Consider the following 17803-nt stretch of genomic DNA (forward strand, 5'->3'; position numbering starts at 1 on the left):
GCAGGTTGCTATATCTATTTGGATATTTCTCCTTGAGCTCTATATCTTTATTGCCATAGTGCTAAGGGGCTAGATGGAGTTTGTTCAGAGCAATAAAGATCTCCTACTGTGCCACTAATAACATTACTCTGACAACTATTATGTGCTGTATCTGTCCAGTATTTTTGACTTGGCCCTTTTGACACAGCTGTTTCTTATAGAATATCTAAGTGGCTGCATTCAGGAAAAACACCTTAACACTGGGCTGTATTGTGCCTGCTGAGATCTGCATATGGAGTTGCTCTCTGCATATATCAAGATCCACACAGGGCAAGTGGATGGGTTGGAGCTAGATAAGTGTGTGGGAGGGGACACACATTATCCCAGGGAACTTGTTAAAAGTTGCTGTAGTCCCAGGCTGTATTAACTTCTTTTTGAGGGGTGCTAAAGCCAGATGTGACACATCTCCTGGTGATGTGATAAGGAGGGAGGAACTCTCATTTCCCTATTAGAAAGTCCCCTTCCATGGGACAATCTGGACCACTGTCTATGAGAAGTTGAAACACATGATGCCACTGTCAGCTGTAGTGGACCACAAAGCATACATTTAAATGGATATTCCTGCTATTTTTGTAATATATTCTCAAAATGGAGAGTGAGCAGCTATAATTACTAAGATGAGACAGTTCCACTAGTTCTTAGGTACATCGGTATATAATTGTCTTCAGTTCTGGAACTGTAAGTAACTGTATTTAACCTGACTTATTGGCTTGCAACAGAGCCCTTCCTGCAGTAGCTCACTACCTTACACTAATTTAAAACAATCCCAATATTAAAGAAAAGATCCCTTCAGACAAAAACAAAAAATATGCCACCCCATAATAAAAATTTGAAGTGAGTTCACATACAGGTACATTGAGTGCCTCTCAGACATTTTATCTGAATTACTGTTATTTCTAGGGAGATATGGGTTACCAGAGCAGAAGTTGAACTCTTCTCCACCTCTGTGTATTGTAACTTCATATATATTAGACCCATAAATATATTTAAACCTTTCTGTTGCGATTTTTGAAAGGTCAGTAGCTCTTTTGTCCTTTAGTTCTGTTTGAAATCTTGGTTTTGGCAGGTGTATTTTTGATGGTTCACAGATTTGGCACTGTACTTTTACCCATAATAGAGGAAGAAAACACTTTGTGCACACAGAATATGAAATTTTGCTTTTTGGGAATAAACATGGGCTCCAAGGAGAAGCTACTAAGTATTACTGGGAAATAATTTCAACATGACCTAGTGGTGGGTGGGGAAGCTCAGGTTCTATGATGGCAGAGTGCATATTGTAGTGTCATGGCAACACCACTATGGTTAAGTTTGCTTCACAAGTTTTGTTTAAAGGTTGACCTTTCTAAGTCCTCTTAAAATCAACATGCATAGCTGGATTCTGCTGAAATTTGCTGTGCCTCAGGAGGGTACCGGGTAGGGTTGTTATCCACATTTGGGGTCTTTTGAGCTAGGGATTGTAGAGATATAAGTGCTGAAAAAAATAGCCATTTCCAAAAACTTTGTAGGTTTTTTGTTTTGTTTTTTTGCACAGAGCCAGAGATGGAACTGTCGCTGTGATGCAGGACACAGTGGTCTCTGGTGGTACTGAACCTATATCTCATGATTCCCAGTCTAGTGCCTTCAGCAGAAGGTCAACTTTCCTCTTGCATTTTTTAGAAAGAGCAAATTTTAAAAAGCAAACATTGGTGATAGGATGACAGCACCTTGTAATCATATTAGCTTTAGACAGTGTGATATGAAGGCTCTGCAAAGCTAATATTCATTAGCTAGTATTTAGTGATAAGTAACAATTAGAAACAAACTTTCAAAGTAGTATGTGGCTCTAATATGCTACACAAGACTTTAAAATGTACCCCTTATGGTTATTAGTATTTATTACTTACATAGTACTACAAATGTATACGACACCATATAACAGATCAATTATGTCAAATAAGACAGCACTGGCAGGGGCAAGTCATAACTTTTTAAAGGTGTGTGGCAAGTGGCTAGCGCCTTGTAGGCTGACCCCCATTTGTCCGGGGACCACAGTTTGGGAACTGCTGCCTTAATAAATCTTCAAACACCAAGTATCAAAATAAAATAGTCACACTTAACCCGTAAGTCCATAATTTTAACGTGCAGTGTTGATTTATTTGCTGAATACTACACTGAAAACACCTGCAGGTTACACACTGCCAAGTGAGACATTAATTCATATGTATTACATGGAAAACTGTATTTCACAGAATTCCTAGGAGGACTATCAGTGTGCCATATTCCTTACTGCCCACTGCTCCACTGCCCCCCATGGGTGAAAATGAGTGCAGGACAGAATTTAGGCAAAACAGTTCAGTCTAGTAGTACAGATGAAAGGAACTGGATGATCTTGAGAGGGGGCAAAGCAAAGAGAGGGAAAGAAAAACAAATCACGTCTAGAATTACACTTTGCAGATCATAAGAAAACAAATATTTATGCCCTAGGTTCCTCTTGACAACTTCACTAGTGTCTCTCTGTTGGCAAAAATATTATTTGCACCGTAGGTCATCTTAAAGGTATATTTATTTATTAACAAGATTGTGGAGGGTTTTTTAATCTAGCTTTGCCTTAGGATTGCCTTGGCAACTCTATACTGCACAGTTTACAGCAAAGTGAAGTTATTTTTTTCTAGTGTTTTGGAGCTGTGTTTAGATATTATTGATCAACATCTAAAGTACTGAAATCATTTTAACTTCACTTGATAAACTGTGCATTTATTTTCCTTCCGGCACAACTGTAGAAGCGTGAATTGTTGGAATTGCTTCGTGGCGTTGCCAACAGTGAGCTGTAAAAGTGAACTGTAAATAGGAAGCCCAAAATTTAGCCTAAACATTCCTCCTGCAATTAATAAATCTCATTTGTGGCCAGCTTGTTTGTTTTCCCAGTTTTGCTTAGATTCTTATACCAGACCCGTTACCCTAGTGCTTGTGACTGTGTTTTAACCAATGATTGTCTCACGTTCCCTATGTTATTATGCATCCCTATACAATTAATGCAGTATGTTGTGAGATTCTGACTGCTTGTTTTCAGAGTTCAAAGCAACTATATCCTCCCCACCCCCCACCAAAAGCTTGACAAACCAATCAAAATAATATAAAAGTAGCTCATCACCAAAACCTCTAGTGTCTAAGTATTGGAAATCTCCTGAGGTCAAGCTTTCTGATAGAACTTATTCAGATTTTCTGGACCAAAAGTGCCACATGAACACTTTTTTCCCAGGGAAATTCAGTAGTTTGTTGTGATTCCACCCAAAATTATCAAATGGTGAGACTGGTCTGTATCTGCTTATGCATACACATCACTGCATGAACTTATTGAGTGGTTTATACATAGATCAGAGTACTGTCTCCACTTCTCCCTTCTCCAGGAGTATGTAAAATTGCAGCTTTTTCCTCTCCTCTCTCCTGCATGTTAATAAAATGTTCTGGGGTCAGGATGGGGAGGATTGGTCGCTCCTTTTATCATTATTGTTGCTATGGGAAAGCTGCAGCAAAGATGATGGGCCTCTAACTCTGTTTTAAAGATGCTAAGGTTTATGGGCAGCCTCTTTTTTGTTTTTGAATGAGTGGGGAGTTCCTCAGCTGTGGGCCTACTGCTGAGAAAACAGCGTCTCCTGCTTCTGCTGGTCTTACCCCAATCATTGAGAGTTCCATTGCCGACGAGGGTTTCAGCAGCCTTAGGAAGCCTTGGTACTGCAGTGGGAGTCAGTCTTTAAATAGCTCATTCTTAGTCCACTGACATCCGTGAAGGTCACAACTGGTACTTCAAACTTGATCTGATGTTTGATTGGAAAATTGGAGAGTTCTGATCAACCCATGTTTGTCAGGCAGGGACATTGCACTACTATGAGGCTTTTTCCCCCTTCAATGTCTGTGTGAAAATTGGGGGCGAGAAATGTAAACAAAACAAGATTGGTGTCCATGTTAATGAGAAGAGGAATGGGAAACAGAGATAGGATCAGGAAGAGAAATCATACACAATTTCAATTTGATGAAATTTCTCTGCAAACATGTTTAATTTAGTATTGTATTGAGTCAAAGTAAAAGGCCTCTGTTGGTTTTATCCAAATGGGTTTCCTCAGCGCTAACTATAAATATTCCCTTTCAACAGCTACTGGTTCTTGTTACTGTTTACCACAAGGTATTTAATCTTTTTACAACAGTAGAAAAAGGGGTGATTTCATACTGGTCAGATTTCATCATTTTATGAATCTTGATCAAGTGACTGATAGAGATCCAAATATGCAAAAATTAGAATTTCAAAGCTACCTTTCACTCTTCAACATAACTCATTTTCAATGAATCAGGCACATCTTTTCACTGGGGGAGGGAGGACTTAAAAAGGATGATTTTTTTCCCCTGCAGAATGGACCCATTTACAGATTCACAATGAAAAATATAAAAAAATCAAGTAACTTATTTCAATCCTGCTTTTGATTGTTTTACAGACCTCTACTGCCTTTACATGCTGACGCAAAGAGGTCTATCGCCTGTGTACATGAATCTGTTCCTTCAAGAACAATATTCACTTCCCTCTGCTTACTGTTATTCCTCTCTCCTTATGATCTGTTGTCATTATTTGTGGCTTTGTCTGCCTTATTTAGATTGCAAGGATCAGTAACTTGTCTTGGGTCTCTCAGTGACACAGTATAAGCAATCCTTTGTGGTTTTAGATAAATTGTACTAGATTGTAAAAACTGCAATTTTTTTAAGTTTATGGGACTTATTGATATATTGAGTGGACTTAAATGCATAACTATCAATTATCACTAAATTAGTGTTCTTTTAGAGACCAACCAATTTTGATTGCATTCATACACATACCCGTTCTGTTCAGCCTTCCACATGTGTTCTGCCAGACTAAGCAGACCATGTCATATCTTCTTAACACACCTCACATTTCTGATAAATTAAGTGTGTTCTTGTTGTTTTCCCCCAGAGAATAACAGTAAACTGTTTTTCTTCTTCTCAATAAAAAGCAGAAAAGCTTATTCCCACGTTGAGAAATACAGTGTTGATGTGGAGCAAGTGCACATTTAGTCCGTGTTCTTAACGAGACAGAATATTGGTTCTGAAAGATCCTGTACAATTACAGTTTGTCACTACAGACAACACTTCCAGTTAGCAAACCTCTCATTTGCTTGAAATGTAGGCTTTCTAATTAATACACGGACTATTCTTGTTAAATAAGCTTAATAAGTCGTACTTCTTAAACTGCAATCTTTGTTAGGTATTAAAATGATCATATTGCAGACATTAGAATGCAGCTTGATTTCTATAAACAAAAATCAAGTCATTTGAAGATATTTATATGAAATTCTAAAGTGCTAAGAAAATGAGATATGATTATTGCATGCTGTACAGTACTGAAAATATTTGGGGTGGAAATCAAGAGGAGTTTCTAATTAAACACTTTGTGAGATCTGGAAAACTCATTTAGTGATTTTTAAAAAATATATATAACCATAATATTAAATACTCATAATGTATGTCCCTATTTAGCATCATTTCATTACTGCTAATAAAAGCTATCTAAAAATGTTCATCATGATTTCCATATGGATTGAAAGAATGATTATTGAGAGGTTATTTTAAATTTGTTGTACCAAAGCAATTCATCCATAGCTATTAGGGGAAAATATCTAGACCTACCCAAATTACAAATGTCCTTTTGGGATTCTCAAGCTGTCAATATGATCTACAGCACTTCATAGTTGTAACTTGTTCATTCATAACTTGCCAATATGTAATACAGTATGCTATGACTTTATATAAATGTCTGTGGCAGATATCTTTCACCAACTAATACAATATATATGTTCAGTTTTGAATGGTTTTCTGTTCTTTTCTAAATTGGATATTTTTCTGAAGGTTGATGTGGAAAAGAGATTGACTGAGTGAGAGCTCACACTGGCTGGAGAGCCATTGTATTATGCTAAGAAGTTGTCCCTTGTGGAAGTGGTAATTGAGACACGAAGTAGACTACAGTACTTTGTGTTCCCATTTTCATGCCAAATTCCAGAACTCTTCTCCAGGTCACAGCTACAATTTCCTTAATGAAGCCAGTGTCCAAAAAGTTTGGAGTGTGCTTGCAAGTTCCTCTCCCCGCATGGAAATGGAAGGCCATCCTTATTTTTACTTAAAATGCTGTAGTGTGTAGATTCAGAAGTACACAGCTAAGGACTTTCAAAAGCACTTTAGGGTCATACACATATAAACAAAAATGTCATACCATACATATTCTGGAACTAGACATTAAGGAGCAGGTCCTCTGACGTCAGTGAAGTAAATGGAGTTATGACAGTTTACACCAGCTGAAGATGTGCCCCAGTATGTGCATTTTATTTGCAGCTGTTAGGGTGACCCAGTTGTTTGCTTATGCTGCTCTTTGCTCCTGTCATTTACAACTTGGTGTGTTGAGACTATTAATTTATGAGACTAAAGGCTAGATTAAACTGCACAAATGATGCATTTTGCCTACCCATGTTCTTTTCTGGGAGGGTGTTTTTATTTTGTATAAAAATTGTTTATTTTGTTATTTGTATTTATTTGCTACCTCCAGAAGTTATTAATTTGTGACATTGTTTGAAAATATATGACAAGTATGTTATGCTATGAGAGGCTCTTCATCCATTAATGACAGATTGCAGAATACAGGCTAAAGATTTCACAGTTACTTTAATATTATAGCTGAGCCTGAGTAATGGAGATTGTATCCAAATCTGCATTTCCACAGAGTTCAGGCTTGTTATTTGGATTTGGCCAGCTGTATATATTGGCCAGAGTCATGACATTTAGGTTTGGAGCCAGGCGTCCCCAAAGTTTAATCTGTTTGAGCCCGTTTCTGTTTAATGCCATCTAGGAAGTTCTGCTAATTAGAACACACATTTGGTCAAATTAGAACTGCAGGAACTCCCCCCAATCCACTACATCCTCACTTATTTTATCTAACCCCTTACTTTTAAATATCAGAGGGGTAGCCATGTTAGTCTGGATCTGTAAAAGCAGCAAAGAGTTCTGTGGCACCTTATAGACTAACAAATGTATTGGAGCATGAGCTTTCATGGGTGAAGTGGGTATTCACCCATGAAAGCTCATGCTCCAATACGTTTGTTAGTCTGTAAGGTGCCACAGAACTCTTTGCCCCTTACTTTTAGTCACTCTCTTTCTCATTCCACCTCTCCATCCCATCCACTTCTTTCATCTCACTTCTCTAACTCTCCTCTTCCTGCACCTCTCTTTCTGTAGAACATCCATTGTATGTAACTCTGATACCATCACAGACTACTCATGTTTGTGATTAGTGTTCTGCCTGATTAATATAATTCAGGCACAGCTTGGAGTGGAATACTAGTTAGAGACACTGCAAGAGTCAGGAATAGATCAGGGGTTCAGGGGCTACATATGCAGCGCTCCTGTATAGGAAGGCAGATGGGAAGTGGGAGTTTATATTTGAGAGCGAGACTATCACTTGCAGATTGGGACATCTGGCAACTCTAGAATTCCATCCTGTAAATAAAGCCACATGCCTGCACCTTTCCTTCTGTGTGGATTCCTGTTGACTTAAGTGAGACTCCATGTAGGAAGAAGGATCAGTTTGCAGAATCCAGCGCCACATTAAAATAGCGTCATTGAAACATGAGGGCAACTTCTAGATCACAGTCTAACTTTAGAAGTAACATTTTGGAGTCTGTCAAAAATAAATGCCAGATTTGAAATGATTCAGTTGTGCACAGTTATCTTCAGCGATAATAATAAAAACAGAGCTGTTGACATTTTGATTGCCTTAGAAAGTAGCACACTGCACTATGGCAATGACACCAGTAATAGAAGTTCAAATGAAAATCCTTGTCACTGCTGTAGGAGGATAAAAATTCATGACAGCACATTATAACATGGTCTTTGACATGATAAAACAGCTCACCATGCTTAGTTTTCATATTTAAAAGTGATCACTACAACTAAATCTGTTTATTTTCTGTTTTATCACTTGGGCTTTATCAAGCTACTCTGTGTATTCAATTATGAAGCTGAAATATCTGAATATTTCAGCAACATCTAACCAAGAAGGCTTAAGATAAAATATTTGCTTTGAGCATCTCTGTATCTTTTCAAAGGATGAAATTCTATTTGACAGAAAGGCTTAAAAGAACAACTTAAGATGCCTTAAATGCACTTTAAAAATAAAACACCTCACTGTGCACCCCTGAAGCTAAGGAACCATTCTCCAATCAGTCCTGGAAGGTCAATGGATTTGATTGCTCTGTAAAAGCAGTGATGTCATCAGCTTTGGCTTGGCCATGCTGATTGCAATATTTGGTAAACAATTTTGATGTCATTTTTAAATATAAAGAACATAATTATACTCCCAAAATTCATTAAAGGCAGGCGTAATAGGGGAGAAGCAAGGGAAGAAAAGCAGGATGAATACTCAGTGAAAGTTTTAAATGGAGGAAGATAAAAATCAGTGCAGTGCAATCAATGCAGAGGTGAACCAGATCATGAATTTATTGAAGTGCGCATTAGGATATTTTCTTAAACAAGGCATTTAATTGAAACTCAGAAGCTATACCATCTCCGGCTGTGGGGTCAGTAGCTAAAGAGTGGAAGCTGGACAGATTTTCCATTGAAGAAACAAAACAAGGGCTCTAGTTTTCACTTCTGTCTTCAAACTGTTGATTAGTGCTGTTGTCTGCATCACCCAGAAGTAGCTGTGTTTTAGTGGTAGATGAAGTAATCCTATATTATGATAAATGAGGTAGGGGGGGGGATAACTCCCTTTTATGGACCCAGCCAGCCAGTTAGCTATAAAATCCCTCTTAGTAGCTGTTCTCTACTTGCTTTACCTGTAAAAGGTTAAAAGTCATTGTGATGCATAGGTAAAAGGAAGTGAGTGAGCATCTGGCCAAAAGAGCCAGTGGGAAGGCTAGAACTTTTAAAAATTGAAACAAGAACATAACATAAGAACATAAGTGATCTCTCTCCTGCCATCCATCTCCATCCTCTGACAAACAGAGGCTAGGGACACCATTCCTTACCCATCCTGGCTAATAGCCATTTATGGACTTAACCACCATGAATTTATCCAGTTCTCTTTTAAACGCTGTTATAGTCCTAGCCTTCACAACCTCCTCAGGTAAGGAGTTCCACAAGTTGACTGTGCGCTGCATGAAGAAGAACTTCCTTTTATTTGTTTTAAACCTGCTGCCTATTAATTTCATTTGGTGACCCCTAGTTCTTGTATTATGGGAATAAGTAAATAACTTTTCCTTATCCACTTTCTCCACATCACTCATGACTTTATATACCTCTATCATATCCTCCCCTAGTCTCCTCTTTTCCAAGCTGAAGAGTCCTAGCCTCTTTAATCTTTCTCATATGGGACCCTCTCCAAACCCCTAATCATTTTAGTTGCCCTTTTCTGAACCTTTTCTAGTGCCAGTATATCTTTTTTGAGATGAGGAGACCACATCTGTATGCAGTATTCAAGATGTGGGCATAACACGGATTTATATATATCTGTAAAGGTTTTTAACTTATATCTGCACAAGCTAACTAATTCTATTTGGAGCTAGAGATTTGTGTATGGAGTGAACATGAATTAACAAACAAAAAATCTGGGGCATCTATCAGATAATTGTTAATGTTATATATATAGATAGATAGATATAGATGCCCCAGATTTTTTGTTTTTTGATATATATATATATAGGGCCAAAATCTACTCTTGGTTACATTCATGTAAATATGAAGCAAGTCCATGGAATTTACTGGAAACAGTTTGGATTTCCATACTGTCTTTCAGAGAAGAGTTTAGTTCATGGTAGTGTTTTTGTATGTCACAGACCATTGTGGAGGCGGTTTGGAAGAATTGTCACCAACATAAACAATACCCAATGCTTTGGGCAGCAAAACACATGATTTTTATTTTGTTATTCATTAGTTACTTTGTTAGTCTCCAAAGAGCTAAGAAAAAAAATACACCGCAAGAAAAAACACTAGTAAGGGGGATCATTCCCAACAGACCATAAAAGACACCATTAATAACTCTGATAGAACTGCCAGTCAGCTCTTTTGATATAAAGCATCTGTCTCGTAAAGGAAACGAAGGAAGGCTTGTTTCTCCTTTCAAGTCTCTGAATTAGTAGGTAGTGTCATTTATTATACAGTGATACAAGCCCGTATTATTGGAGTGGTAGCTGCAAACTGCCTTTGTTAACGTGCTGAAAAGTTTCATCAGCTGTCTTCAATAAAAGACAATCTATCCAAGGAAAAAACTATAGTGATTATTCCTGGTTCTCTGTCCCCAGCCCATCAGTTACAGCTGGCAGGTGTGATGACACTGATGTATAATCAATCAATCAGTCACCTAGAAATTCCTGAGTTTGTTGTAATAAACCACTGATGCCTCGATACTGCAGTGATTGATACTCTATAAATCCAGTAGGTGGGTAGGTAGTCAGCACTTAGTCTCTTTTAAGAAACCTGCAGATTTTCTTATTTATAATATTAGAGGAGTTGACATGATTTTTCAGCTCCCTTCTGAATTACTTCATACTCATTTTACATTGATAAATATATTTATTTACCCTGAATATTAATAGGCTAAACCTATTGGGTCATTTGCTGGAATTTCAGGGGGAAATTAATTTCAAATTCCATCAGAGAGATCAAACAAAGAAAAATCAGTAATTATACTTTTTTAGTCTGCTACAGCACAATCATTTTGCCAAATTAAAAGGACAGTGGCATAAGAAGGATTTTCTCATCTGTGTATGGAAATAAAACTTTTACTCTTAAAGCCCTAGATATCTTGCCACATAAATAAATTGAATTAGACATTTGTGGAGGAGAAAGAGTGGAGAGCAATACTTGAACTAGTACAAGAAAAAAATGTCTACTTCCCAGACACAATGTTGATGGATGCTTTAGAATGTAATACAGTGGGGAGTGTGTTTGGATTGAGAACATAATGTGCTCCACAAGAGTTTCTCTGATATCTTTTCCATCAGATGGAGCATGTGGAAATCAAGCAGGTTTCTGGATTGCTGACCCATATCTGTTGACTTTTCTGCCTACTTGCTCTGTCTCTAAGCTCACTTTCTGATGTATCAATTTATAAGACATATTGCTTTGACACTGAAGCTCAGGTAGCATCTTAAAACAAAACTTGAGCCATTAAAAAGAGATCATAGTGCCATATCCTGTAATTAATTGGACCCTTGCAGGCAGACCCTTGCATCTGCACAGAGTCCAGATGAAGATAATAGACTCCACATAGACACAAGGATTTGCCCACATGCAACAAGTTGCAGTATCAAGGTCCCTTTCATTACCATACAATTCAATTTTTAAAAAAAAGAAATGTACAGATAGCTTATGTTTGACAGAATCGTCTATTCACAATGCAGCTGTTCAGCTGTTGTTCTGCTGCATCATTCTTGTCATTATCCAAAATATACTTACTTATAAAGAGTTTATTACAGTTCCATTAATTTCAGTATAATTGATTCTGTAGACTGGTGGAGCATGGGATAGTAATGAGGAGGTTGATATATATTATACATAAACAAGATTGCTTCAGAAGCTCAAATATCAGTTTCCCTTCTCCAAACTGAGTATGAATGGAAATATAATAGTTGGAGATGCTTCACAAATAGCAGAATTTCCTGCTTTGGTTGGCATTTAATACAGACCTGGGCAAGTGATTCAGGGGCAAAAATAACTTGTCATGTTTGAGCAAGAAAAACCAAACCCAGAAGTAGTTAGATTAGCATCATGATGTTTACATTGTTTTGCTTAATTTTGAACACACTGAAACCTAATGGCTCTGAAAGATTGACTCATAATTGAGTATATGTGGGATTGTTTTCTTAACCGATGAGAGTAAGCAGGAAGGAACAGAAGAGGCAAACATAGAGCATAGTGTAGAGTGTATTTCAGAGAGTGGTCTTCTATTTCAGTTTCCTAGTGCAAGCGTTGCTTTAGATTGAATTTAAAATGCTTTTCCTATCTCCTAGTGGAGAGGAGAGGTTTACATTTCAGGTGGAAAAATTCAAATTACAGGTACTTTGGTGAATCTGAATAGTTGTGTGGGAGGTATGTAAAACCTAATCACAATGCCCTCCCATTATCACAGCATCCTGGGAAGGCTTGCACTCTGGGAGACCAACACTGGTATGTAGCAAGTAGGAGAGAGACAGCTGTCTCTTCTGTCTCTTCTCTCCGTTAGAGAGACAAGGTGTGTGAGGTAATAGCTTTTATTGGACCAACTTCTGTTGGTGAGAGAGACAAGCTTTTGAGCCACACAGAGCTGAAGAAAAGCTTCAAAAGCTTGTCTCTCACCAGCAGAAGTTGGTCAAATAAAAGCTACCTCATGCACCTTGTCTCTAATATCCTGAGACCGACATAGCTACAAATATACTCTTACTCCCTTATTATTTCTGATGCCCATCTTATTAGCAAGCATCTAGTGTGTATAAATACTGTAACTACAAGAGATGGCTGAAACTGAGTTTCCAGTTAACTTTACACATTTTTGAATGCTGATGGGGAGTGTTGATGAGTGGAGCACTTGCTCCTCAGGATATGTCTACACAACAGCTGGGAGGGTGCTTCCTAGCAGAGTTAGATGGATACACTAGTTCTGCTCAAGCTGGTGCACAAAAATAGCAGTGCGGCCCGGTGGCTCAGACTAGCCACCAAAGCATAAATCCTCCCATGTTACACACTTGGACAGCTAGCCCAAGCTGCTGCCTGTGCCACCGTGGCCACACGACTATTTTTAGCACACTAGCTCAAGCAGAGCTAGTGCATCTGTCTACCCATGTGTAGATGTAACCTCAGAGACAAAACTTAGCCATCTTTGCTCCAATCTGCATAATTTGGGAAGCAAGCGGTGCTGAGGCTGATCCAAAAAGTGGATGATCTGGACAACTTGTGTTGAACTTTGTCTAGTATCTGTTTTTACTTTAAAATCAAGATCTATTGTTGTGGTAAATAAAATGACTATGCTTCCACTGAAATGTAATGCTTTACTGGTACTTGCACATTCCCCCAGGTGCCCAGGGATACCTCCAGTGGTCTAGGGGGTGAAGAGGGTAGGGTTCCCTGTGGAGGAAACTGGAGGGAGCTGCTTGCCTGCCTTGTGTGCCTGTCAGGCCCACCTACGCGTGGGTGGCTGCTGGTAGTTTTGGGTGATTCTCTGTACCTGTGGTGGGGAGGATAGGATCCGAGGGCTTGTTAATTTATTGTTTTATGCCCAATAAAACAATGACGTCTTTGTCATTAGTTTTTGCCAGTGGCAATTTTAAGGTTATCCAGCTATTCATAAAGAAAGACTTATCGAAGTCTGGCATAACACTGAGTGCATATGAAGAAGAATCTAAAATGGGTATCCTTGAAATCTGTATATATGTCTTTAGAATCTGAAGAGACATTTTTATTGAAAAAGAGGGGCAGGCATTCCAATGTGTTAGCCATTCCCACCGATTATAAACTCTTTATTGGCATTGGGTCGAATTAAAATTAAATTCCTCTCTTCAATCCGCTGTTGGACTACTTGAATTTTCTCTTGGAAACTACGGTATGCCGACGTTACCACATGTAAAGCTTTTATGGGATCTGTGTTTTCTCATTAAAGAAAGAAGTCTATGCATGTAGACACCAGAGCCTGTCCTGCTTAAAGCACAAAGTACACAGTTAGCAGCTGTTCAAAAACTTTTTCTTGTTATCTCTATTTGTTTAAATTGCTAAATTGCTTCCATAAAATGCCTGCAAACATAAGGGAATAATTTGTTTAAGTGGATCAAGACTGTCTGAAAAAAAACCCTGAAAATACACTCAATATTTTTCCTCCCTTCTCTTGTTCCAGTATCCGGCTGCCCTGATGAATCTTGGAGCCATTCTTCATCTCAATGGTAAACTCAGAGATGCTGAAGCAAACTACCTCCGTGCTCTCCAATTTAAGCCAGACGATGTCATCACACAGTCAAATCTTCGCAAACTGTGGAATATCATGGAAAAACAAGGTTTAAAGACGTCTAAAACATGACAAAGAAAAAACTTTTTTCTTTAAATTGACTCAAATCCAGAACAAAACTTCCAGGAAGTTATCTGATCAAAGCTCTCATTGGACTTGACTGCAAGGGTCAGGGGGTCTTAATTGCTGCTAGGAGAACCTATTCTGGTTTTTGGCATAACTTTTGTTGCCAGAAAAGTAAAGGGAGATTCTTTGGATGCTTCACAAAGGACTCAAGTATTACAAAAAATAAAATAAAAAATAAAACCATAGCACTTAAAGGGGGGTATTTTGGCATACTTGACAAGTTATCACAGTTAATCCCATATTACTCTTTTTCATGTGAGTTCTTGAAAATTATACTGCCCTGAAAACACTAAGGGAGAACTGTATAGCATACACCCAGCCACATGGGAGTAAAAAAGATAATACTAGCTTAAAGTATTTGCTGAGACTGTAACTCATTAAAATGTACGCTAAATCCAATGTGTTTGCAGTTTGTCTTAATGCTGCTGTATCTCTCTTTAGGACCACCTGTTTATCAATTTCAGACTGACACAACCATTTTTTTTTAAATACCTGTCACTTGCGGTTAGATCACAGTATTGACAGTTGTTTACTGACAAGTGCACCTATTGTCTCAGACGGTTAAGAGTTTTGATGTAGTTTACTTCAGATACTCAGTTGAGTATGATTTGCTTTGCCTGTCCTAGACGGAACAAGCAAGGACCAGCTCAGTGTGTGACATTGGACCAGTATAAAAGAATCTGGAAGCTGTCACTAATGTCATGCATTATCCATATTTACACAGAAAACATGTTTGCCCAGATATCAAAAAAGTGTGGTCAGGCTGTAACCTTAAAAAGAAGTTCTTTTTGACCTTATAGGACACTGTGTTTTACTCCTTTCACGTTACTGTCAGATAAGTCAAGTTTTTGACTGGACATCTAGATGCTGTTCAGCTTGCATTATTTTTGCAAGAATTCAACCAGAGTGAGTTTGGAAGTGTTGATACTTAGAAATGGTACAAATGAAGCTTATCAGAATTTTTTTTTAAAACAGAGCTTTTTGTAATGTGCTGCCCAGGGCAGCAACTAGTTAAAGGGACTGACTTTTAGAAGCTAGCAGAGAATCTGCACAACATTGTAGACTAACAGGAGTGTGTAACAATGGTTGCCAATTATTCTGAGTATTTTTGACAATAGTGTTCATTTTTAAAACTATTATCTACTTGGAGTCTAACCAAATATTACGAATCCATTTTGTTTTCTGACATGCACAGTTACAACAAAGTTGTTACATTTCTAGCTTTTTTTATTTTTATTTGGGCTTATTATTGTTTTATTCTTCATAAAAATAATTGTAAAATAATTTATTTTGAGCTGCAGCCTATTGAAGCTTTAGTCTATGTTTTCCCAAACCATTTGGTAACTGCTTTCTTTTGTTGGAAAAAAGTACTAGAATTTATAAGAAAATTTACTTTTTCATTTAATGACCTGTTGATATCTGCTTCGATGTTCATTTCACAAGTGGTAAATATCACATTATGTGATGGAGCACCTTTAACTGAAGCAAGCTTCTTCAGGCTCTGTTAAAACCTTTTATCATGAAAAATCTTTTTTAACTGTAGAGCACCATTCCATTGCTGTGTACTTCTGGGAGAATAGTTTGCTGTATGGTATTTATTTATTTATTACTCAACTGCAGCAGCATTTTCTTTCATTAAGCCAGTAGTCTGCAACTGTTGCTATCTTCTTCATTTGGCTTTTGCTGCATTTTTATGTGGGTAGCATGTGTACTTAAAGGGAAAAGTGACAACTGCATTTATTGTACATTCTCCCCATACACACTACAGTTTTAGATCTGTATTAAAGGATATTGAGAAGTAACTATTTCAAAGTTGGTATAGTCACAATTTGTTATAGTGTTTTGTCTTTTTCTCTCCAGTTAGCAATGCTATGTTTTAATGACTAGGTTCACAATGGGGATACCAAAAGGGCTGCATTTTTTTTCTTAAGAAAGTGTCAAACCTTTTGTCAAATAACAATATGGCTGTGAAAGCAACATGGAATGCTTAAAAGTTGAATTTCAACTTTTTCATCATCACCCGTTGAAGCCAATGGAAAAATAAAATGGTGTCTGGAATTTATTCTCCACCTTTCACTGCGTTTCTGAAAAATTGTAAAAATAAATTAGATATTAGGCGCTGACTGAATTCAGTATATAACTGTGGTATTCTGCAGCTTTATTTATTTTAAGTCATCAAACTTTGGTGATCATAACTTTTCACTATATTCTTTGTCTCTCCCTTTTAACATGTGTTCATTCTTGTTTAGTGGTTATTCATTGCACAACAGAGTGACACTCATAGGTGATATATTTTCATAGTAGCATTGATAACTGTCTGTTTAAAAAAAAAAACAAGAAAAGAAAGAAAAGAGAACTAATGGAAGTTTAACAAGAATGTCCCTGAACACATTTCAATATAGGACCTAACTTTCTTCTTTTGGAATCATTTAAAAATGTATTTAAAATATGTGTCTCTGCTCAGGGATTTATGGTGGATTATTGCAGACAGTGCTAAAAAAAATGAAAGAGCACAAGGGAAGTTTACTCAATTAAATTTTTATTTTTTGAAAAACTGTTATTTGTATAAATTATCAAGATTTGTAGGCTTTCCTTTTTGTAGAAATAATTGTTTGTGCCAGCTAAGAGAATTTCAATTTTGTTTTCAATAATAAAGCATTGATAACAAATACATATTGTGCAAGCCTCGATCTGTTACTGGAATATAACTTATATTAACTGCATTTTTAATGACTGTAAATTAATGACTGTGTGCTTTTTGATACAAAATTAGATAGGATTGCAGCAGCGTAAAAGTCCATTGGAGCTAGGCATTCTACTACACTGCACTGACTTTTAAAAAGACATTCAAACAGGTCACAAATGGCACAGTTGGTGAATGTGTTATTGTTCACATAAGTGAAATCCCGGTCCCAAACTGAGCATATGGCCTTGCACTGAGGAGGCAGTCATCATTGTCCTCCACGGCATGGTTTCACCAATAGCGCAGCTGCTACTATAGCCTCAGGACTGCAACAGGTCCTAAAGGCGCTGCTGCTCCCCTACATGGGAGACTTATGCCAGTGGATATACTCCACCATGTGTGCCAAAAACCTATTCATTCAGGCAGCCCCTGCAGAGCTGGGCTCCTTAGTGCAGTGGGCATCAGCTTTCCCACTTCCCAGGTCTGCAGTATTCAGGGTCTTATGAACCAACAGATGGATGAGGGCAGGATTTCCTCCATAGTCTGAAAAGTGTTCAGTAATGTGGCCTGGTTATACTGGATGGTGGGTCAGTGGTTGTCAGCGGTTCGTTTTACCATCATGCCTCACTTTTATCTGAGCAACTCAGGCCCCACCTTCAGGTGAGTTAGAGACAATGGACACTTTGCCTATATAGGTTTCAGTGAGGCAGCAAAGCTTATTTCTCTGCACATAGGTTGTCCAGATGACTCAAACTGGAGACTAACCTCAGAGTCATGAAGCAGAACCTCCATGGCCCTTGGCCTGTAAATACCCTCCTCCTGAGCTCTTGAATTCCCAGCTTTTCACCTCATCATTCCCCCTTGAGGCCCCATCAACTTCACACCCCACACATTGAGCCCCCAAATAGGCACCTACTCTCCCTGCTTGCAAGCTTTTGAGGCAGCCAGCTATTAGT

General features: G+C 37.9%; 1 protein-coding gene across 2 annotated transcripts in view; it reads left to right on the plus strand.

Moving 5' to 3' along the window:
- The window catches only part of TMTC2 (transmembrane O-mannosyltransferase targeting cadherins 2), a 371717-nt gene extending 354931 nt beyond the window's left edge, over window positions 1-16786 (plus strand). For both annotated transcript variants that reach the window (XM_045002668.1, XM_045002669.1), the window contains one exon: window positions 13931-16786. In XM_045002668.1, the coding sequence (XP_044858603.1) occupies window positions 13931-14110 (180 nt within the window). In that variant the 3' untranslated portion in view covers window positions 14111-16786. The remainder of the gene's footprint in view (window positions 1-13930) is intronic.
- Window positions 16787-17803: the final 1017 nt, after the last annotated feature.

This window comes from Mauremys mutica, chromosome 1 (assembly GCF_020497125.1).
Source record: "Mauremys mutica isolate MM-2020 ecotype Southern chromosome 1, ASM2049712v1, whole genome shotgun sequence".
NCBI classification, from domain to species: Eukaryota; Metazoa; Chordata; order Testudines; family Geoemydidae; genus Mauremys; species Mauremys mutica.